We start from the raw sequence: 23,370 nt of genomic DNA on the forward strand, positions 1-23,370 counted from the left end.
AGTGTGTTGAATCAGACACTTGTCTCATTTAAATATGGATTAAAAATTAGATCAGTCTTTTCTTATAATAATTCAGCTGTTTTAACACTGCATGTCATCATGCAGCAAGCAGTATGACCCATATTTTGCAAAAGGTTTCTTGTGGTCAGTGAAAGTCAGAGCACACTAATTGAACTGCTTCTGTAAAAGTAGAGACATGTTTGGACCAAAGAGATAATTTCTTGAACTTCAGTTTCTCTTTCAAAAGTTTGAAAAAAACCTGCTTGATAAAGCCCTGCTTTGCAATTCCACATTGTTGCCTAATAAGTCAACAGTAAACCTGCTGAAAATTACAGATGCTGTTTCCAGACCTCCTTGTGTTAGCTAGCCTTCCCAAGATGCCGTTCTGTCATCTGGCTTGTTCATGCTCAACTTTCCATTTTCCATTACTAAACTTACTCCCTGAGTGGGAAGCTGTTCATTTTCTGCCTCAGTCTCCAGAGTCAGTCAATGCCTTCGGTTTATGGCAATGTCTCTTCATATCATGCTTGAAGTGTATGAGGAACTAGCTTCTAAGTGATGATGTGTTTTTTAATTCTAATGAGCACTTCATAAATTCAGGGATGGCAGTGTTGCATGGAATAACCTCAGAAATTTTAGGTTAGCAAGAGCTGGCAATTCCTGTTATTCTCTGCCCTATGTTGAATGTTCTGTAGGATTGATGCTGGATTCCAGTTGCTTGATTTTTGTTTCTTCACTTATTTCCATCATATATTATTTATAGCCTCTGAGTATACTACTCCTTGGTATTTCAATTATATATGAAAATGAAAGCAAAGTGTTGTTTGTGCTTCTTAGCAGCTTGTTCTTACTTTCTTTTTTAGCTTTATCAACAAAGTTGCCCACGATTTATTTAGGTTTACCAGCTCTTTCAACTAATGCATTGAATCTCTAAGTTTTGTGGTCTTATTTTTATTTAGGTTCAGGTTACAGGTAAAATGTAAGTGTATTTATCTTTCAATATCTTTATATTGGATGCCACTAGGTAGGAATCATTTTTTAGTGGATGAAATTAAAGGCATAGCACTTAATTGTATGTTGTGCGTTTCACAACTTTGTGATTGCTAACAAACTGTAATGTTAAAACAGTTAATAATGTTAAATTAAAAGTGTGATATTTTCAGTAAATGCCATAACTAATATAGAGTAATAAGTGGTTAAAGATATTTTGCATATCATGAGATCTTTATGTCTTTATTGTATGAGAAATAAGCAGATACTATTCAGTGTCTTTCATTTAGCCTGTTTGATCTACCCTAGGCACATAATTTCTGCTATCACTTGAGTAGTCATGGCTGTTTACTGCACAAACAGTATGAAAGAAAACATGAATATAAGCATCCTTTTTGAGTTTTTGTGGAGTATGTATGTACTTATGTATGCTATGTACGTACCTAGTATCCTATGTATACTATGTATTCTAAACAAAACAACATCTTTCCCTCTCAAAACTTCCTGAAACATGGATAAAAATATCCAGAGGCTCCAACTACACATTTTTCATATATTCTTAGGGACTTTTCAGAGCACGCTGCTGTTGTGCTGCTTATTGTGGATTTAACTGGCATATTTTCAAAAGCTCTGTTTTGTCTCAGTCTCTATAGCCTCTGTCTACCTGTTTTTCTTCAAATGTGACTAATCTAAGAAAGGGAATGCTGTGTTTTAGGTGCTTGAAAGTGTCATGGGATTACCAGTGGTAAATAATGATGATTTAATAAAATCACTCTTATGTTGGACATCTCTCAGCTTTTGGGTTTGGACTTGGTCAGTATGGAATATGTGAAGTGATCCTGTTTGACTATGTAATTCGCAACACAGAGTTACTTTTTCCTTTTTCTTAGAATGGGTTTGGATTGTCTCCTCAGAGTAGTGTAAAACAGACATAGCTTCTGTGCTCTGTAGCTCTGTCTTCTCCTGTCGTGATCACTTGGTGCGCACAAGTGGTTGCCCTGAGAAGGTTAATGGGGCTCCCCCAAAGCAGGAGAATCTTTTCATTTGCACCTGCTCTGCTAATATAGGCTTAATGTCTTCAGGCAAGGAGATGTAGTGTGCAGGTATCATGGCATGTCATTTATTGCCTTCTTCTGACTTCAGACAGTGGCATGGTTCTCTATGGCTTTCTTTAACTGCCGTAGTTTCATTAGATGGTATGAGAGGATCCAGGTCTTTCTGAATCTGGATTAGCAGAAGGATAATCTGGAAGCAATTTGGTTCTTCACATCCAAGTTCCTGCACTCAGGATAGGTTAATAAAGCACCAAGATTGAAGTCTTTCATAAGAACAGCCTTCAACTTTGTCACTTGAGTGTTTTGTTTGTTTTCTTCATCTCAGTACCCTTGAGTATGTCTGTAGTAGCAGTTATGTGTTAGTTTCCATGCGAGGTTTCCTGAGTGTAGCAAAAATGTCATGTATATTTAATTTACTGTTGTTATGGATGAGCATAAAAGAAGTTTATCAGTAATCTTAAAAAAAAAAAAAAAAAAAAATCACAACCCTGAGTTTTATAGTTTTAAAACAAGCAAAAGCAAGCCCTGGTTCTGCAAACTTGCTTCAGTTCCAGGTACCCTGCTCATTCATGCCTTGTGAGTAGGAAACAACAACTTTTCCATAATTTATCATTTAATTTCTCTTTTGTAATTACAGAATAAACCTTGCCTGGAATATTTACTTTGCCTTTTCTGCTTAGCTTTCCCATTCTCTTTTTTTATGATTTTGATTTTGTTCTTATTAACGTTCTTCACAGACGCACTGTCACATCAGATTTGCTCTTTGTGTAATATGGTTTACTACAGCATCCATTTTCTCTTATGCTGTCAGCACAATCTGACATAAAGCCTTTTCATGTAGAATTGTTCTTATATTTTCTTGGATCCCATTAATGTGGTTTTGGTCAATTATTATTTTAGTTGTTTTTAATATATAATACTGTCATGTGATTGTAGAGGTATTTTGCCTACATTGGAACACACACTCAAGTTAAAAATTAACATATGCAACTTTTAATAGCCCTGATAGACAGATGTTTAAATGTGTACCTTCAGTGTGATAAATTTAAGTAGTTTGATAAAGGAGTGATCCACAAATGTTTATTTTTAGGCAGCGCTTGTGGCAGTTTGGAAGCATAACACACTGAAGTGTTTGTGATATAACAAGCGTATTTTGAAGTATGTATATTTACATAAAAAGGATGATGCCAAACTGAAGTTATACTTTCATCACTGAGTTTTTTAATGTGTTGTATACTTTCATAAACAGTTGATATTTGAAATGATTCAACTTTTTTTTTCCCCCCCACAAATTGGCATAGAATTTTCCTTGTGATTTTAGAATAGGGATGTAGGGATATCTTTTGGCGCAACAAGAGCGGAGTGGGAGGGATTACAGAAGAAAGCTTATTTGCTATCATACTATGAATAGTATGGCAGAAAGTATTTTATTCATGACAGCCTGAAGTAAGAGAAATATATCTACTAAGTATCAACATTATCTTCATTCTCAGAATCTCATTCACAATTTTACTGTATGCTAAACTCTCTTTCCATGGGTCGTGGTTTAACCGCAGCTAGCAACTAAGCACCATGCAGATGCTTGCTCACTCCCCACAGTGGGACGGGGGATAGAATCGGGAGGGTAAAAGTGAGAAAACTCATGGGTTGAGATAAATAACAGGGAAAGCAAAAGCCACGTGCACAAGCAAAGCAAACTAAGGAATCCATTCACCACTTCCCATGGGCAGGCAGGTGTTCAGCCATCTCCAGGGAAGCAGGGCTCCCTCACGTGTAACGGTGACTTGGGAAGACAAACGCCATCACTGTGAATGTCCCCCCCTCCTCCTCCTTCGCCCATCTTTGCATGCTGAGTGTGACGCTGTATGGTATGGGATATCCCTGTGGTCAGTCGGGGTCAGCTGTCCCGGCTGTGTCCCCTCCCAGGTTCTTGTGCACCCCAGCCCTCCTCGCTGGCAGGCCAGCGTGAAAAGTCAGACAGTCCTTGACTGCTTAGCAACAACCCAAAACATCAGCAGGTTATAAACATTTTCTCATCCCAAATCAAAAACATAGTCTCATGCTAGCTTCTATGAAGAAAATTAACTCTATCTCAGCTGAAACCAGGACACCATGGCATTTATTAACAATATTTTCCATGGTAAGTGTGAGGATTTATATTTAAAATTAATAGGAAATTTGATTTTCTTTGATTTGCAATGCTTGAACAGATGGCTCTTAAATATGGTAAGTTGTTGGTTAGTCAGTCAGTTTTGTGCACTTGGCTGTTTTCAAGTTTTTATCAGATCAGCATGCAGTATTGGCAGCTCTTTCAGTCTAAAGAGTGTTTATAAAGTAAACCAGATACAGCCTGTCATATTGTTATCTGTGTATTTGCATATGTATGTGTGAGTGTTGCGATTTGTTTGAATAATATGCCTATATGTGTCATCAAATGCATAGATATATAGTTAATAGCAACAAATAGCATCAGGGAGATGGTAGAATTAAGATTCTTCTTCACACCTATCATGTCCTATCAGCAGGATGCATACTAGCACAGTCTTTCAATGCATGCTTGAATACTGTGTTTTCTCCAGGTGAATGATTCATACACCACAGAGAGTCAATGAACAGTCCCTTTCTGAAGGTTTTCAATTTACTGATGCTTACTATTGGGAGATCTTTGTGTCCAGCTGTTTCTGAGAAGACTACTGAAGTGGGTAATGAGCTATATCTGGGCCTGCTAGTAAACTGCTGAAAGGAACCATCCTGCCACAGTCAGAGTATGTTGTAAGAGTCCCCAAAAACTTCTGTGGCTGGGCAGAGATTGTCACTTCAGGTGGCTGCTGTGTTGCCACCTAGAGCTCCATTATCACGTTTATTAAACGTTACAGCATCTTTGAAGAATCAGGAGATGATGTTGCTTTTGGCAGGGTGGTGCTATGGTCAGTAATTGCATGAGAAGCTTCACAGTTATTGCCAGCTAGTAAATGAAAATGGTAAGTGACTGCACCTGTTGTTAGAATATATACAAGGACTTGCAAAGGATAAAGAAGTCTTCCTTACCGATAAATGGCTCCTTGAAGTTTGCAGTCTGTGTGGACATTTGACTTCCAGCTGTCTTTTCTTATTCTTCATTATGCGCCAGTCGTGTGGTTGAGAGTTAACTGAACTAGTGGCAGTTACTCTGACCTACATACACTATCTTGAAGAGTGGTAAGGGAGGTACAAGAGCAAACACTGTAGATATTATCAAGAAAAATTTCAGATCTTAGGTAGTGGTGCATGAATGTGCCCACTTTTAGAGTATGCAAACAGACATATCTTTTAAGACACTGTTGCAGGTCATTATAACACAACCTGAATATTTTTGTGAGAGAAATGCATCTGTCTGAGTTTACATGTACAATACAAGTAGTGAATAATGTTTACAGTGATCCTACTTAACCTTTTTCTATTAATCTTCTGACTGTGCATTTTTAACATTCTTTAAACTTCACATATAATTCAGTAACACGCATTTATAGAAAGAACAGGTTACTCATTATATTTCAGCCATGTATATAATTTATTTCATGGGAAGTGAAGGAATGCATATAAATCTGAATTTAAAAAAATGTTCATTGGGCTCTGTGATATTACTGCATTGGTGAAATAACTTCCTTTTATTATTTTTCTGACCTTTTTTTTTTTTTAAAGCTTCTTTTCTCACTTTTTTTTCTACGGTATGGTGGCAGTGTACTACCATATCTCTGTTGTTATGCCAGTAAAGATATAACAAGTGGGTAGTGTCTTAAAGAGGCAGAATGCTTTCCTACCTTCAGCACGACCTTTGCTAGACCCTGGGTTTTTGATTTTGATTGATTTCTTGATAAGGCTTGAGTAACATACTTTTAAAATACATTATCCTCCCTGAAACACTTAATCTGAATCTGTTAGGTTTTTTGCTTCTGATATGATAAGTATGTTCTGCATAGTCCATGCAACTACCTCATGTCACTGGGTATTCAGACACCTTGCCTGGTTCTACTTCAACTGAGATAACTGGTGTCACTACAAAATGCTGTCACCAGATTGCCAACCATTAATTCTCTTCTACAGAGCATTTTTGTTACCCATTGCTTCATTATGTATGGCTACCTGAAAGTATGAACATTACTGTTAAAATCAATAGGCCTTACCTCTACAGGGTATGTTCCTCTTGACCTCCGAACTTCATCGATCTGTGTGACTCTTACCTTCTATAGCCACAAGTCACCGGGCTCCCTGTATCTGTTCTTCTACCTATGTATTAGTAGTTCTCCTTGAGCTTTCTGCTAGTATCAAGGACTTCTCATTACCCCGTTATTGTATCTTCACTGCTGCCTGTCAGTTAAAAGCTTACCCTGTACAATTAATGATGCATCAGCACAGGATTTTAACTTACACCTCTCTAAAATGTTTAATGAATCTTCTTCTGCTTGTAGCTTTACCCAACGTAATTCCTAGTTACTTTCCTACTGACTGTTCTAGTTAGATACTTTTATGTCCTTTTCTTTTTTGCTATACTCTTTCCTGGAGCTGGTGACAATTGTATGCAAATTTAGGTTAATTTATAGTACATTAATTCTTTGGCTAATTAGGGATGTAAGTGGTTAAAAAAAAAAGAAACATAAAACTTGGAAATCTTACTTTAGAAAAAAATTGTCTACAATGTTTAAACTAAAAGTCCTGCAGGAAAGGTACTTCCAATGTAAAGTATGATCACTTCTTTAGAATGTCAACAAAGTTGTATGCTGAGTTTGAATTTTTCCACAGGTATATTTGGCTTTTTTTCTATGTAAAAATAAATAGGGGAAAAAACCACAGAGAAGTTCTGCTATGCAGAACTGCAGAGGAATATGCCCTGCATAACAGACTTTCTTGATGTCATGCAGGATTCTGCAAATCCCTGCCCTGTAGGAGACACTAATTTTCAGTTGTCTTCCCTGCATGCCATCACATACAGCCTCCCTTGCTCCATTTGTTAGCCGCTACATTTAACAAATTGCTTTTTTTTTTCCCCTCATATATAGCACAGAAACCCAGGATCTTCAGATTTGTACTGAGAGTATAATCCAACAGCCACAGTAATGCTCCGGTTTTTCACTGTCCAAATCAATCTGCTAAATAAATGGCTGTGCAATGGCCTCTTTCCTGGCAGTTGTCACTGTAAAAGGATCATTCAAGTGGTCTTTTATCAATCTCTTTCATGTTCTTTCCCCCATAAGTGCTAATAGCAGAAACTATGTGAAGTAGAATAGATTTTCTCCAGTTAACAATAGTGGTTTTTTTTTTTTAAATAACATTTGAGTATTTAAAACATTTGGTCTCAAGCTTCTGGGAATAACACCTTGGAGTCATTTCATTGTGTTGTTATAAATAATGGTATGTTTTATTCAAGGGTGACTGATAGTACTGAATTCACCTGGTGGAGCGATCTCATCAACTATTATTTGCTCTGACAATCCCCAGAGCACCTTATGTTGCTACCTCTTCTTTTGTAGTCTTCTGTATAGACAAGACATGTATAAAGGAATTCATACAATCTGGATTCATTATATGTACAGAATGCTGATGAGTGTTTAGCTGGTCTTTGTAGATTTGAGAGCTAAATGTTTAAACCACTTGTCTTAGTCCTCTCCCTAAAAGCTGGATTTTTCCTTCACTGCACTTCAAGAGGCTGGGAGTCACTCAAGAGATTCACATATTACATCACAGTATAGTGTTAAATTAATACTGCTCTGGATTAGAAAGGGATTAACTAATGCATTTAATACATAATTACATGGAATTACAGTTTTTGTCTGTTTGGGGTTTCAGCCTTTAACTTTAATTTAAAAGTACAGTTACGAACCGAACCAAATCCATAACATGCATGTTAGCTGAAATGACCAAACTTTGCCTGGTTTGCAGCTGAAGTCTTTGACAAGTAGCTATTTTCATATGAATTCTGTCTGTAGACCAAGTGCTCTCATGGTTCCGGGAGGGTGGTGGAGTCAGCATCTCCAGAAGTGTTCAAAAAACGAGTGGATGTGGTGCTTCAAGACATGGTTTAGGGAACATGGTGGCGCTGGATTAATGGTTGGACTTGATGATCTTGAAGGTCCTTTCCAACCTTAGTGATTCTGTGATGTTTGTCTCGAACAGCTTCCTTCAACTCATGCCACAGAAATGTTATAGAGTATGAGTTATGTGTCAGTGAAGCTACATGATTTTTTTTTTGGAATAATTGCAAGTGGAGATTCCTTTGTTTATGGACGTGTGCATAGCTGAAATCTCAGATCAAGGGAAACAGGGAAATCGATCTTCATTACACATCCGTGGTGATAGAAGAGTATGCTGGTTTTCTGTTAAAGGAAATATCATGGCATGTCTGTTCTCTAAGTGATCATGAATAGGATCATAGAGATTATCTCAGAATAATAAATAAGTCAACACAGCAAACTTCATAAAGGAAAAAAGAAATCACCTTTTTAGTTTTACTGTTCTGCCTGCCTTATCTCTTCACGTTACTCTTTGATATAATGGGAATATAAGCAGAAAGTGTGCTTATATGAGGACTTGAAAGAGATTTTTTTTTTCAGAAATATATTCATAATAACTATATGTATTTTAAAAGAATATGTGTGTGTACATATAATGCTGATTAATTTGAATGCCGTTACACTCCTCTTAAGTCTATTGAAATCTGTTTATGTAGTACATAGGACATTAAAATACCATGTCTAAAACAACAGTAAGATTGTTGACTTGAAAAATGCAGGATGTGCCTTTGCTGCAGAAATACCACTTTGGAACTTGTACTAACTCAGTCTGTCTCTAGGTATGGCAGAATTTGAGTAGCCTAGTGCTGGACTTTCTTCCCTGTTTGTGACTCCTGTTTAAGACCATAACTTCTTTGATTTACGGTACAGCTAAGACCTTTAAACAATCTGGATGAGAAGGACTGTCTCAGCAACTCTACTATATTGTATTCTGAATTTTCTTGCCCCTTCAATCCCTTCCTCCCTCTCATAACAGCATATAATCTCCAAGCAATTTATATGATAGTTCATCATAGGAAAGTCCTATGCTCCTGCTGTAAGATGAGCTCTTCTCCAACTAATTTCCTATTTTACTGCTGTAAAACTGCCAGAACACTTTGGTGAACAGTAGATAGATATTCAATTAAAAACTTCTGTACTAGGAACTTAGAAAATTGCTTCTTAGTAAAAAGCAGATTAACCTTAAGTATGCTTGTTGTTGTCAGTTCGATAGTATGGATATTGCTTTACTTCTAATTATGTTTGCCTTTCCTTCCTGCATCATCAGTGAATGACAGTAACATCTAATTTAACTTTTTTTAATTCCCTGGCAATTACCCCAATAGTTTTCAAGTTGAAATACAGACCAAAATAAAGTGCCATTGGCCTTCATGATTTCTCTATCACATGTGAAGACCATAATATTTCAAATATGAAGTGCCCATGGCTTTTGATTTTGCATTAGAACTAGTAAGTGATCATTATATTGCTTTGCAACAGACACATTTGCTTCCTGTGACTCTTTTTCCCCAAATAAGTGGGTTTTTTTATGATCACCTTGGAATCATACTGAAATTTTCTAATATTGCCAATGTGAAAAAGTAAGAGAAAAACTGATATAATGAGATTTTGCCTTATATATCAGAAAATATCAGAAAGAAACAATAAAAAATGAAAACAGCATAGCTTCCTCCTTCCTTCCTTTGGCTTGATCACAGTCACTTTCAAGAGAATCTAAGATCCTTATTCTCTTATGAGAAACCAAGGATCCAGCTCTGTCCTTTGAGACACCCTGGCTACCCTCCCCAACTTCAGTTGCCTGACAGTGGTGTTTAGGAGAGTGTATTAGAACATGCAATATTATGCCTATTCCAGAAATGTAGTTCTTTCTGAGAATTTACGATTAATTAGGATCTGAAAATTTCTGGCTTTTTTTTTTTTTTTAATTAAAGGGTTATACATTTAAAGTATTTTTTCTGTTGGTTTTTTTAGGTTGTTTTATGCATGTTCATTTAGAATTAAATTTGTTTTGCAATATTAGGAACTAGATATAACTGAATGCTAAGACAGTTATACTGAGAGGCTTTAAATTCATTACTTTTCCTGCATATTGATTGAGAATGTGTAATTCACACATTGAGGAGAGCCCTTGGTACTCCAATTGATATCAATGGAGGTTGAGGTAATTCATTTCTTATGAAGTACTTCACATCTCACAGCATTAGATCCATAGGGAGCTGTCCATGATGGCTTGAAGAGGAAAAAAATTACAATCTCCTATTGCAGCTGTTGAGGAGAAAAAAAAAAAAACCAACCTATAATGAGAAACAGTTCCACATGAGAGATTCCTTATTTGCTCAGTTGCATATCATTTTCCATGCCCTTCTTGTTTTTTTTTTTCCCTTGGCTTTTTTTTCCACCTTTTTAAATATACTTACTTGTTTTTCACAGAAATAGATTTTCTTGAGTCAGGTGTCTTTAAAAAAAGTGCACTAAGCTTGATTTATTAGAGTAGGGAATCTGCATTACGAAGTAAATATAGTGATTTTCAACTTAAAATACTCAAAGAATGAAGTATTTTATATATATGTGTTTCCTGTATTAACAAAGAAAGGTAATAAATATACTTGCAAATTAATTTCCTTTTGCAAACTTTTGATATACAGTAAAAATATGCTTTGAAATGCTGTGTGAAAAGGTCTGGGAGCTTTTGCCTTTTCAAAAGGATATTTGTTCTTTAAAATGTCAGGAATGTCAAGTTCTGCCTTTACTGTCTTGTTAGAGGATTCCCGAATAACTTCAAAATGTTCATTTAAGAGCTTTCTCAGGCAGCAGCTAACAGGATGGCGCTGCTGAATCCTTAAAGATTTTGAAACAAAAAGAAAAACCCACCCAACATAGAAAAACATGCATCTAATTGTTAATGCATCTAAATAGTCCTGTCGTTTCCATGAGGTTTTTTGCACTCAAAAAGTTATTCCTGTCCACTTCCAGGATGTGGCACACAGAGATCTTTTTAAAAGTTTGTTTAAAAGCATGAGACATACTTAAAAACTAAAATTGTAAGTAACTGGCTTCCTTCTGTGTTCAAATCTGACACAAACTTGTCTGTCATGATCTATAGCTTTGGAGAAGATCATAGTTTTGGTTTATTTAACTAGACATATGACCTTCAACAAGGGATCTTGTGTTTTACTTGGGTAAAAAGGGTAAAATGTTGTTTCAATTAATTCTGCATGTAAGGGGCAAATATTACCAGGGCCTAGTGATCTACAAATTAGTACAAGGAAGTAAAAGAGGTTCTTAACAGCATTTAAATTCCTTTGATTTTGCCTATTGATTACAAGAGTTTTTGTTCCTGCTTTGCTGGGGACTGTAGGACTGGGACTGAACAGTAATGCGACTGAAGGATTTATCTGTCTAACAGGAGACAAGAAGGCAGTAAGAAAGAAAACTTACTTGAGAGGTCTTCTCTTTATATTGGATTGAACTAGGGCACCAGATGCATTTGTGTACAAAGAGCTGTTTGATGAGAAGATAGCTGAGGCTTGATTTTCACGTTCTAGTAATAGTGCACTTGTGGTGCCCCAAGAAAAACAGGGACTCCGGGGGGCCTAATGCCAGAGAAGTTTCTGTTGCTGTGCAGTGCAGATCCTGCGGCTAGCACAGGCAGTGTATGCAGCAATGGGCAGGGAGGAGGCTCGCACAGCGGTGTGGTGGCAAGCAGCTTGGCTAGAGTAAGGCCCGCTGGTGGGAGAAGAGTTTTGATTATATGGTTCTAGTTACTTCTTCCTCAAGAGGAGGTGTCAGAGGGAGAGGGGCTATCCATATGGAAATAACGTCACTGAGCCCTCACTTTGGCAAGAACTTGTGAAAAGGGCAGAGGTTATTCCAACACTGCTGATTTGGACCTTCCATGCTGTATTTTGGTGTTCCTATCATCAGGATGTTTCTGGGGCCCTGTTACTGTTCGTGTGGCGTAGCTGCCCCAGACTTGGCACTTCTCACAGGTACTTCTCATAGCCAAGCATTCATCTTGGATTACTTCACTCTTTGTGTGACCTTCAAGATGACGAGCCCTTTGCCTTCTCCCAGAAAAAGAATCTAAGCAGTGAAATTGGTTTTATTTACTTATTGATGGCTGAAGCACTGTGTTAACTAATTTTGGCAGAAGCAAACCCACTGTAATCAAGTTGATAAATCTCTTGGCCCTTCTCTATTAGTTCATATGTTTTCATATAAATGAAGTCTGCAACAGGATTGAACTGGATCTTCCCTTATAAAAGCTTAGACTTTTTGGGTTTCTTTGACACAGATGATTGCAGTTGTCTTTACTTTGTTGAATTGACAACAGAATTTGAAAGATCAGGGTTTCTATGATCTGGGTCTGAAAGAAAATGTTATTTTTGTCTTTGCACAACAAATCCATGTGTGGCATTTTCCCAAGTAATGTGAACATTGTTTCAAAATACACAAAAAAGGAGAATCTGTTTTTAATGCTAAATACAATTTTTTTTATCACTGTTATGGTTTTGTCTAGAATTCAGAATGACTTCATAATTCAAAAGGGGAAACATTTATAAGCACAATATACCAAAAAATGTTAAATGGTAAGTGTTAAATGCTAAATTGTAGCAACAGACATACAATGCCTGGTATTGCTATAGGGACTGTGACTTTATTTTAATATTTTATTTAGCTTAGGTGAGGGTTTTGTTATTAAGGTACAATGTACAGGACCCTATAATTATTGAGTATAGGATTATTGTCAGTCAACACATGGCCTGAAATGGTCAGTCATTTAATTAAAGCTCTGACATTTGTGAACTTACCATAGTATTGATTAGTGTTTACCTTTTAGCTTGACTTTTTTTTTTTAATATTTCCATAGAGAACTGATTTCAATAAACGTGCTGGTCTTTTTAAAAATAAAATTGTCCTTGGATACATTGACCTAAAACATAGAGTCATGGTACAGCTGCTGGAGATAAGCAATGAAAATCATGCTAGTGGGTTGGATTTTTTTTTTTTTTTTTTCTCCCCTATTTGGTCCTCCCAAAATGGTACAAGGAGTGTTTGGGAACAGACACATCCCACAAAACATGTGCTCAGTTTCTGGCCATAGGCCTTTAAGTTTGGAAATCTATTTTCAGGAGAGCCTTTGAGTACAATATCATTTAAGGTTATGAAGTTGTTTTTAATCATGCATGTAATTTTAAACATTCCAGTGAAGTATCATTGCTTTCTTTTAACTTCTGTCATTTTAAACCAATATGTAAGCCCAGGAATGCAAGATGAACTTGCATCTGAATATCCTCAAACATCAAGAATGCCCTGAATCTCAAGCCTGTTTTGTGTGTTTACAAATAACTCTTTACAGTGGTGTTTAAGTCAGGATGCCTATCAAGATAAATTGCTTACTGCTTGGTAGTTTCTGTAGTGAATGGCACACAGAGATGCATATGATATAACTAGGCTTATATTGATGTAGTCTGTCTGTAACCTCACACTGCCTAGTACCTGCATATATTTATTCCTTTATAGACAACCTGCCTGAGGAGGACAGTTCTTAAAAATTCAGAGTGAGGCTCAAGCTCTAGGTTTTCCATTCACTACTCCAACATCACTTTTCCTGTATAGGGGACCCAGACAGGTCCTGTCCACTGCTGCTGTTTTGCAGTCTATATCCTAATGCAGCTGTTTTATCATGAGGCCCTGCATAAAGGCATGGGTAGAATCTCCTGACCGTGTTGTTGCCATACAAATACTTGAAGGAATCTTTTTGGACTAAAGTAAAATAGTTTTTGAGTTTATAGGTAAAGACTCCAGCTGTTCTGGAATATGGAATTCAGAAGACATCTGATGTCACCATGCATGTCATAAAGGAATATTGCTCCCTTTTATTGCACAACACTGAAAAGTTACAGTCTACAGATGTGTTTTTGAACATGTATGGCTACTTTTGAAAAACAGTGACTTTATATTTGAAATCCTGATACCTATTTCAGGTGCATATTTCCAAAATATCCAGGGTGCTTCATGTAGGCCTATTACAATTTACTTTCAAAACTATGTGATGGTTCTTTTTTAATATAAAATGAGTATTTTGGGGGACTATTCACAAGTAACCTTTGCAACTAGGTCTCTCTTACCACCCTTTTTAGTGGGCAGAGGCTCAGGACATTCAGAAGTGATGCAAAAGTGATTACTTTCTCTGATGACTATAAAAGGGAGCCTCAAGGAATGCAGCCTTGCAACATTTAAGTAAATCTGTGTGAATACTTTATCACCAGTACATACCCAAATAAACTGGCTTCATTTCATTTGGCCACATCTTGTTTATTTTAGTCCTGCTAATGAGAGTACTTCAGTTCTGTGTTATAACTGAATTCTTGATTATGGCTAAAGGGTGGTGCTTCTTTGAGTTGCATAATGAATGCTAACAGTATTTACAGTTTTAATACCTATTGCTGATGGTATCCTTTTATATATGTTTTTAATACAATTTTTTATAAATTTAGCCCGTATCTAATTAGCCTCGGAACTTGAAGAGATTAGATGATCACTTCAGTAGTTCTGCCCAAATCTTCTTTATAAACTACTGATCAGTGTTCAGATGGGAGACACTGTACAATTATGAGGTACACATTTGTAGCACTTCTAGAAGTATAAACAAAATGAAATTAAGAACGTTACCAGAATAACTATATTCCTTTGTTTAAGCTGTCTCTTCAACTCAATGAAGTATGAAGGTTGTAGAATGACTGCTGTCTTTGTTAATACTGTTAACTGTTGGCATGTACTCCACTACAGACATGTTCTCGAGTCCTTCAAGCTTGTGTAGCTAATGTAAACACATTAGTTTGCATCTGTATACCTTGAAGTGCAGAAAGATCTGTAATGCCCATGAAGGTCATGATCCCCTGTTGATATAAACGAACACCATTAAAAACAGTGGAGATACGGTGATTTGTTTCAACTGAGAATCTGCCCTCAGATATATATTGTTTTAAATGAAAATCCGACAGGAAAGATTTTCTGCACATCTGGTTTTTGAGTCATCCAACTTATGTTGTTTGCCAGTGTGTGAAATAGAAAGGCCTGTATTATTGGCAATAGTCAGTATTTATCTTCAGGCTATGCAGTATTAATTAAAAATACTTGTTTTTGCTTAGTGGAGTATTAATAAAAATGTGACTTAGTCCTTGTAAAATGTTTCATATGCATTGAAATAGGAGGTGGATATTGCTTGTAATATCTTCACAAGGGAGCCATATAGCCATTATGACATCTATTTTACAGAATAAAGCTGTAGCTGAATGCAGGAAAACTGACAGAAAGGAGTGAGCTAAACTGCATGACTTTTGAAATCCAGAGCTTAGAATAATGTGCATCATTTTCCTAGCCCTTTTCTTAACTCAGTCACCCTGTACCAGAATGAACTATTTCAGGATAGACTTATTTGTTTTTAAGTACAGCAGTCATGAGAAGAATGTTAACTGACAAGCAGATGCAGAGTATTGCAAATGCAGACATGTTAGCTATATTACTGGAGAGTAGCACATAGTGTAGAGATGTTCAGATCATGTTTAGTTTCACTATGCCATTGTTTTATGATGCACTTTTAAAATATTACATCTGGTATTTTACAGCTATTAAAAAGTGTAATCATCTACTGTAGATCTTGAACTGTTACTGTCACATACAAGCTCGAGGCATGGGCCCGTGTGAACCTCATGATGTTCAACAAGACCAAGTACAGGGTCCTGCGCCTGGGTTGGGGCAACGCTCGCTCTCAATATATGCTGGGGGATAAAGGGATGAAAAGCAGCCCTGCTGAGAAGGACGTGGGGGTACTGGTGATGAAAAGCTGGATATGAGCTGGAAATGTGCGCTCATAGCCCAGAAAGCCAACCGTATCCTGGGCTGCATCCGAAGCAGTGTGGCCAGCAGGGCGAGGGAGGGGATTCTGCCCCTCTACTCCACTCTGGTGAGACCCCCCTGCAGTGTTGTGTCCAGCTCTGGAGCTCTCAGCACAGGAAAGACATGGACCTGTTGGAGAGGGTCCAGAGGAGGCCACAGCAATGATCACAGGGATGGAACACCTCTCCTGTGAGGACAGGCTGAGAGAGTTGGGGGTGTTCAGCCTGCAGAAGAGAAGTCTCTGGGGAGACTTTATTGTAGCCTTTCAGTACTTTAAGGGGGCTTATAAGAAAGATGGGGACAGACTTTTTAGCAGGGCCTATTGCAATAGGACAAGGGGCTAACAGCTTTAAAGTAAAAGAGGGTAGATTTAGACTAGATAGAAGGAAAACGTTTTTCACAGTGGGGGTGGTGAAACACTGGCACAGGTTGCCCAGAGAGGTGGTAGATGCCCCATCCCTGGGGACATCCCAGGTCATGTTGGACAGGGCTCTGAGCAACCTGCTCTAGTTGAAGATGTCCCTGCTCATTGTAGGGGCGTTGGACTAGACGTCTTCTAAAGGTCCCTTCCAACCCATACTATTCTATGATTCTGTATCTGAGCTAGAAGTCTGCAGAGGAATATAAAGGTAACTTAGAGTAATTCATCTTTCAAAGGTACTTGGGACCAAGGGACAATACCTTACAGAAGGTGGCCAACCCAGTGCTAGGCCATTGGTGTTTAAGAGTACTCCCACAGTAGACTTTGTAGTCAGGTGTCCCCCTGACTTTAATAGGCTGTACACAAATTTGAAATACTTAAATCTTTGTAAGAAGGATTTATCCAAACAGTAATTTGTTTTTCTGAGTTGTAGATTTGTTTAAGGAAGAAAGAGAGTCTGCAGTTATGAGGTTACCCATATTGTGGACCTGTCCACATTCTACAGTTTGAAGCTGCTTTTACAGCGTATTTAGTTCTCTGGGAATACATGAGGTGAAGAATAACTTCAGTTATAGTTAGGTTTGCTTTCTAGATATTGACCATTGACAATTATGTTAAGAATTTGCAAATAAAGTATTTTTTTCCTTGTTCACTGTTCAATATTTTTACACCACTCGCTGAGTGAGGTTATTTTGTATTAGCTGCCTCAAAGATTTAGGTTTGCTTTGTATCATTAGTTGCCACTTCTGAAGTTACAGCTTACTAGAGAACTTTAAAAAAACCCACAATATTTTACATTGATTCTGTCTTCTTAGAAAAACAGACTTTAAATATAAAGCTTTTAAAGGATGTGCCAATGTGGAACTGCATCTTTGTCATCTGAAAATGCACAGGCATAAGCTGAGTTGTATCCACAATGCTTTTACTGGTCCTGTTTACCTAGTGCTTTAGAAGGGATCAATTTTGTTGTCAGGGCTGACAATAGTTTGCAAAACATAGTAGGAGTCATTATTTTCTTCAGTTGCTATGCAAGCATTGGTATGAGAAATGGTCACATTACTATGAAACAGAAAGTCAGTATCTACCTTCAGGGATTCCTTGAAGGTTTCAGGGTGAGGTTCAGACCTCCCTCCAAGACCTGTATTTTATCATCTGTTCCCTGCGGAGACTGTAAGCAATTTCAGAAACGGAAAGTAGTAGGAAAATTCCTAAGTCACCCTGAATATATAAGCTCAATTTTTTAAACTAATTGTTCCTTTCATTTGATAGAGAATGCACTAATCATTCCAAGGCATTTATTACATTACACATTCACTTTTAATGTAAAAGTTCTTTCCTGATCATCTCTAGTCTTTGTTTATGTAATATGCAATATTAAGCATATTGCTCTGTTCACAGATGTTTTTTTTTTTCCAAGGAAATAAGTCTGACTGAAGTATGATATATTGTATATAACAAGGTTATACATCTAGGTGCTTACCAAGATATTGCTACTTTTTTTTCACCAGGATTTATTTTAGTATTGTTTACAAAACAAGACAGTCATGTTCATAATATAGACTTCCTAGTGTACTACAACTGAAGCCTAAATATTATGGTCAGAATATAGAGCTGTTTCTTTGAACATTTATGAGAATCTGGTCCTTTCCCTGGAAATGTAATGTGTGCTGACTTAATACTTGGTGTAAAGACACTTTTCACTGTTTCCTTCCTTTGGACCAGGGCAGTTCAAGGTACTGAGTAATGAATGATTGCTTTAGATAAACAAAGTTCATCAGACATTTTGGCTTTTCATATAGTTTCTGTACTAACATGAAAAAAAGATTATTCAAAACAGCTAGTAGACACAGATCTGCTGTGGTAATGTTGTATAGAAAAAATGTTGGACAGTACAATAAGTGTTAACTACACTTTTCAAATAGGTAATAATGATATAAGCACTTTGCTTATAGATAGAAGTAAAAAGTTAAGCTTGTTTGGAATGTATACAACTGATTCTCTTAAGATCCCTCAAGTATCTCAAGAGCTCAGTCTTTTATCGATCCTGAGAATGAATGTGCTGTTAAATGAAGAGATTGTCCATTTTCATTGACAATGTTTGCATTGCAACATCTTGGACGTTTTGAAACTTGCCCATTCTGTTTTATAGGAGTAAAATAATGAATGCTGCAGACTAAGCACAGCCAAACTGCAATGTGGGCAGCTGAATTTATAAATTTCTTGTAGAGAGATAACATGATTTTTCATATGAATATGGTGATAATAATATTAATATTGTTCCAGAAAAAATCCTGGGCTATAAAAAGAGTATTACAGCAATTCACAAGATATTTTAGAAGTGTTTTATTTTGTTCCTATGTACTGCTAGTAAAGCATATGTTTTTATTCAGTGGATTATGCTTAACATCACAAATTGGCATTCTGTGACTATTGTAGTACTGGCTCTTGAAATGTATTAAAATAAAAAAAAATGCTTAAGCATGTATGATTTACCAAATGCTCTGATGAACTGAGGACACAAAGAACATGCTTGCTAAGAGATCACAAATAACCATTGTTATGTTTTCTATCATATTTATTACAGACTGACAAGAAAGAGAGAAGTAATGCCTTGAATGTTGCAATAGACAGTATGTGCAAGAAGACAAGGGACCTCCGCAGACAGGTAAGCAACCTGGGGAACTGAAAAGGTTAAAAAGGAGATTTGAAGGACATTTTTCCAAATTGCTATTTTCAGTTTTTGTAGCACTGCATTTTGAAAATAAGTATTTCTGTATTAAAAAAATACTGAAGGTAGTTACACTATTTCACAGAATGCATACGAATTTTCAAAACTTGGGAAGAAAGCCCCGCTAAATGATACTGGCTGAATATATGTATGTATATAAGCAAATTATGTTGACAGTATATAACGAGCCAGAAACGAGAGCTAGAAAGCCAGTCGTTCTTTCAGCCAGGCTGCTCCAACTAACTATATGAAAATTTATGGCTCCACAGAACATGAGCACACGCTGCTTTCATCCTGTCACTAGCTGTGGCTATTTATCAATGCTCTGGTGGAAGAATATCCCTCCCAACTTTGTGTACAGTCTTACAAGCCAGCCTATGCTTCAAGATGATGCATAAATTCCTTCCTGTCTCCCATAATCAGCCAGGGAAAGCCTTGAAAGATGAGATGAATATAATATAAATATAGTGTTTACAACTAACCAGCTATCTAATTTCTGTTCACATTTCATCAAAAACACATTCAGCTCGGACACCTGGCAACTTGCATCACAAGCTCAGTGTGTCTAGGAACTCTCACATTCTGTCCTACAGTCTCTTCCGTGAGTTAATTAAATTTTAGCTTATAACAGTTTACCGTTACAGTGCTTAAAATCTGTTAACTAATTCAATTTGTGTGTTCCTGTAAACCTTTGTGAAATGTTTGGGCTGCATGAAATTATGCCCAATTTATAGTCAGTCTAGAACTGGTAGCTTTGTCTAACTGGAGTAGTTCTATGGCTTCTTGACATTTTCCACTGAAAGGCATTTATGAGAAATATTTCATCTACTTCCTCCAATTCTGTGTTTATACATATGAATTGTGTAAGAATTGTTGTAGGAAGTGCTTACTGCATGTCTAATTCCTGTTCTGGGAAACATGAAATTGTGAGTTCTGTGCCCGCAGATATTGCAGTAGAGTCTTTATTTGCTTTCACTTATGAACATTCAGTTTTCTGTCTCCCAGCACTTTTACTAGAGACATGAAAATTGTTATTTGGTCTACCCTTACAGCTTTTGTAATACTTAAATTTTTTTTTGGAATGATATTGTGTACCATAGCTGGTATTACATTAGGCACTCATAGTGGATTCGGGGCTCTGGTGTGCACAATGTACTCTGCTTTCAGTCACTGAAAAATTGGGCTTGAAGATGAAACCTTAAAAATTTTCATTTTTGAAATATCTTCAGTGTAGTTCACAATAAACAAAGCTATCATATAAGTGCTGGTGCAGTCACCACCATGGGTTACGCCATGGGGCCCTATGGAACATCTTTGTAGACTGCATTAAGTAAACTGAAGGAAGGCTTGCATCTGGCCAGATTTGAAGGCAAAAGTAGCTATCTCAAGAACAGTGTATTCTGGAAGTTGTAAAAATCTCTGGCGTTTCAAATGAAATGATTTGTATTCACTTTGGGAACTTGGCCAGTACTTGTGGGGATTTTAAACTATTCTGTTTTGATTTTTACTTGTATTGTGCCGGAGATGTGCATGTCATTTCTGTGTGTGCAGTTTTACCTAGCTCACTGCTTCTCTGCCTAGTAGAGCTGTATGAATAGTTCGGAAGAAATTACCTTATCATTCCAATCTCTAATTCTGACAGATTACCATACTCGGTTCTTACCTCCCAGTTATTTCCCAGTGTACTGTGAATGGACTGCACGGATGGTTCTCCTATGGCTGTCCTGCAGTTTTGGTTAGCTCTTAGGGTTTTTTTAATAAGTCTTATTCCTGATGATATTCTTATTTCTGTGTTGCTGCTTCATCATGGATAGCTTTTTCTGAACAGAAAGGAAGGAGATTGCCTTCCTGGCATCCCTTCAAAACTGGAAGGAGATCCCTCAATAATAACTAATCTTTAGTTCTTCCAGGACTTTTGGCAGTGTAGTCTTGTGAGGGAATAGGCAAATAGAGGCAATTAGTTTTCTGTACTCATCAGGATATTGATGTTTAACAGCAAACAGCTGCTGGGATTTTCTTCTCTACCCTCCACTGTTTTTGACAACCTTATGCCCCATGTTTTATAAACAATGTGTTTCTATGTTATTTTTTTAATGCACTTTGATAGCAAAACAAAAACTTTCTATGTGTCCACTTCTGTAACAGTCTACTCAAAGGGTAAGAATAAGACCTTGCACCTTAAAAATAAAATGATTTGTCAGACATCATCCTCTCTCTGTCTTCCCTCTTCCGATGGTGTCTCTTTCTCTTAAAATATGAGAAAAAATTTAATTATAGCACAATTCCCTAGTACTGCCTGCTAGCATTACTGGTGCTGTTGTTTGTCTGTTAATATTTCTGCCTATATGGCTACTTACCTTTTAACATTTTGCTCTAGAGGTGGCTAGAGTCAGAAACAGACTTACTGAGTCATGAAAAAAATTATTGTTATTATTAGGATGAAGAGAAATAGATATTGCTTCACATATTCCTTTTTTCTTTTGTCTTTTTCCTTTCTTTGTTCTACATTGTATTTCTTCTTTCTCTAATGCTACACAAGCCATAATTTGAAAACCTCAGCTTCATGTATTCCTTTGCATAGATGAAACAGGAACATAATTTCAAGCTTGTTTGTATTCAACAAAGACACAGCATTATCTTTTTTTTTTTTTTTTTGAAGAAGATGCGTTTCAATGTTTAATTGCAGGATAGAGGATTTCTTAGAACAAAATAATAATGATAATTTATATGGGAAAGATTAATTAAACCAAGCAAACCAGTAAAAAGCTCCAGCAAAGAATTATGTGATGAGAGAGAAAATTAGGCTGCTGGTTTGAAAACTGGGTGCCTCAAGCTCACCACAAATGTGACTAAGGTCATTGCAGTCACTGGTCCTCAAATAATATATTAAGGCTGCAAAAGTCCTACAACCTGGGCTATGCAGAACCCAAAAATATTTCTCTTGGAGGTAATGAATCATCAGTATGGATATGGTTCCACAGCTTTTTGCTGCTGATTATTGTAAATTGGATTCTTAATGTTTAAACTGTGATTCCTCAAGGTCACATTCACATATTTAATTTTAAGCAGGCAAGTATGTCTGTTTCCTTTAGTAGGCCTTTTCCAACACAGAAGTTTTAACAGGAAACTTGGCAGGACTGGAGGTTCAATGTATTTTGTTTCCGGTAGTGAAACTTCTTATTATTTCTTTATTTTCTAAAATTCCAGCCTGAATAAAGCTGGGAATGTGAACACCACTGTAAAAATCCAATTTTGTATTAGAATCCCATAGCCTTTGTCTTTGTAAATTACTTTTGAGAACATACAATGTATCCAGATAGTATATCCTAATGCGATAAGCTACAGTAAATGAGAAGACAAAAAAACATTCCAAACATACTTACCTGTATTTTTGGGGAAGATTTGTCTGTTCCATGTGCCTGGTGAGTCAATGAGAGCTGGCTTCAGATGGTGAGGCTATCCAAAAGCTAGTGGTGGAATTCATGTCCAAATCTTCTTTTCTGTTCCAATCAATTTATTTTATATATATTGTAAAAATAATTTGTTGCAGCAGGAAATTTAGTGAACTTGATAATTTATTTGTATTGCATGTACTGTTATGGTTGGTAAATTTCATGTAGTGTTCCGTGATTAAAGTGAATGATTGCCGTGTGTAGGTGGAAAATAATGTCTTAAGTGAAGTAATGTCTCAATGATCAGTTATAAGCTTACATGAAACCTAATTTAAGAGAGGAACTTTGTAGCAGAATGTTACATTTCTTAAATAATTTAAGGAAGAAGTTCAACAACAATTAATTTAAATAGAAAAAATTGAACTTCAGACTAATTTATACTTTTTATTGCTCTATTAATCTATTATCAGGTGGCATAATCAGTAATCTTATTGATATAATTACCATGAAGGCCACCATTTTGCTAATCAACCTGTATCACTGGGTTTTCCAACAAGGCAGAAAATATTTGGGTAAATTTGCAACTATGAAAACATGTGGTGTAGACTATTTTGGGAATACAAACATAATTAATATTTTCTTCATAAAATGAAATAGTCTTTTCCCTTGGCATCTGAACTTCTTTAAGAGAGAATGACCAGGAGACATTAGGTATGGTCTAACAGTGATTTTTCATGTGTGGAATCACTTAATTATTCTATTTATCAAAGAACGTGAATATTTGTTTGGCTCCCTTGATTTCAACAGAATTAGTACATGTTTTAAGTGTTCTGTG

The 23,370-nt window shown here is 36.6% G+C and overlaps 1 protein-coding gene across 1 annotated transcript in view; it reads left to right on the forward strand.

Annotated features, from left to right (window-relative positions):
- The window catches only part of CTNNA3 (catenin alpha 3), a gene marked incomplete at its 3' end in the record, with an annotated part of 517,670 nt that overhangs the window by 282,399 nt on the left and 211,901 nt on the right, over positions 1-23,370 (forward strand). The window contains exon 7 of the mRNA XM_082002095.1: positions 19,000-19,080. Within this exon, the coding sequence (XP_081858221.1) occupies positions 19,000-19,080 (81 nt within the window). The remainder of the gene's footprint in view (positions 1-18,999; positions 19,081-23,370) is intronic.

This window comes from Phaethon aethereus, assembly GCF_964289735.1.
Source record: "Phaethon aethereus genome assembly, chromosome: 7".
Taxonomy (NCBI): Eukaryota; Metazoa; Chordata; class Aves; order Phaethontiformes; family Phaethontidae; genus Phaethon; species Phaethon aethereus.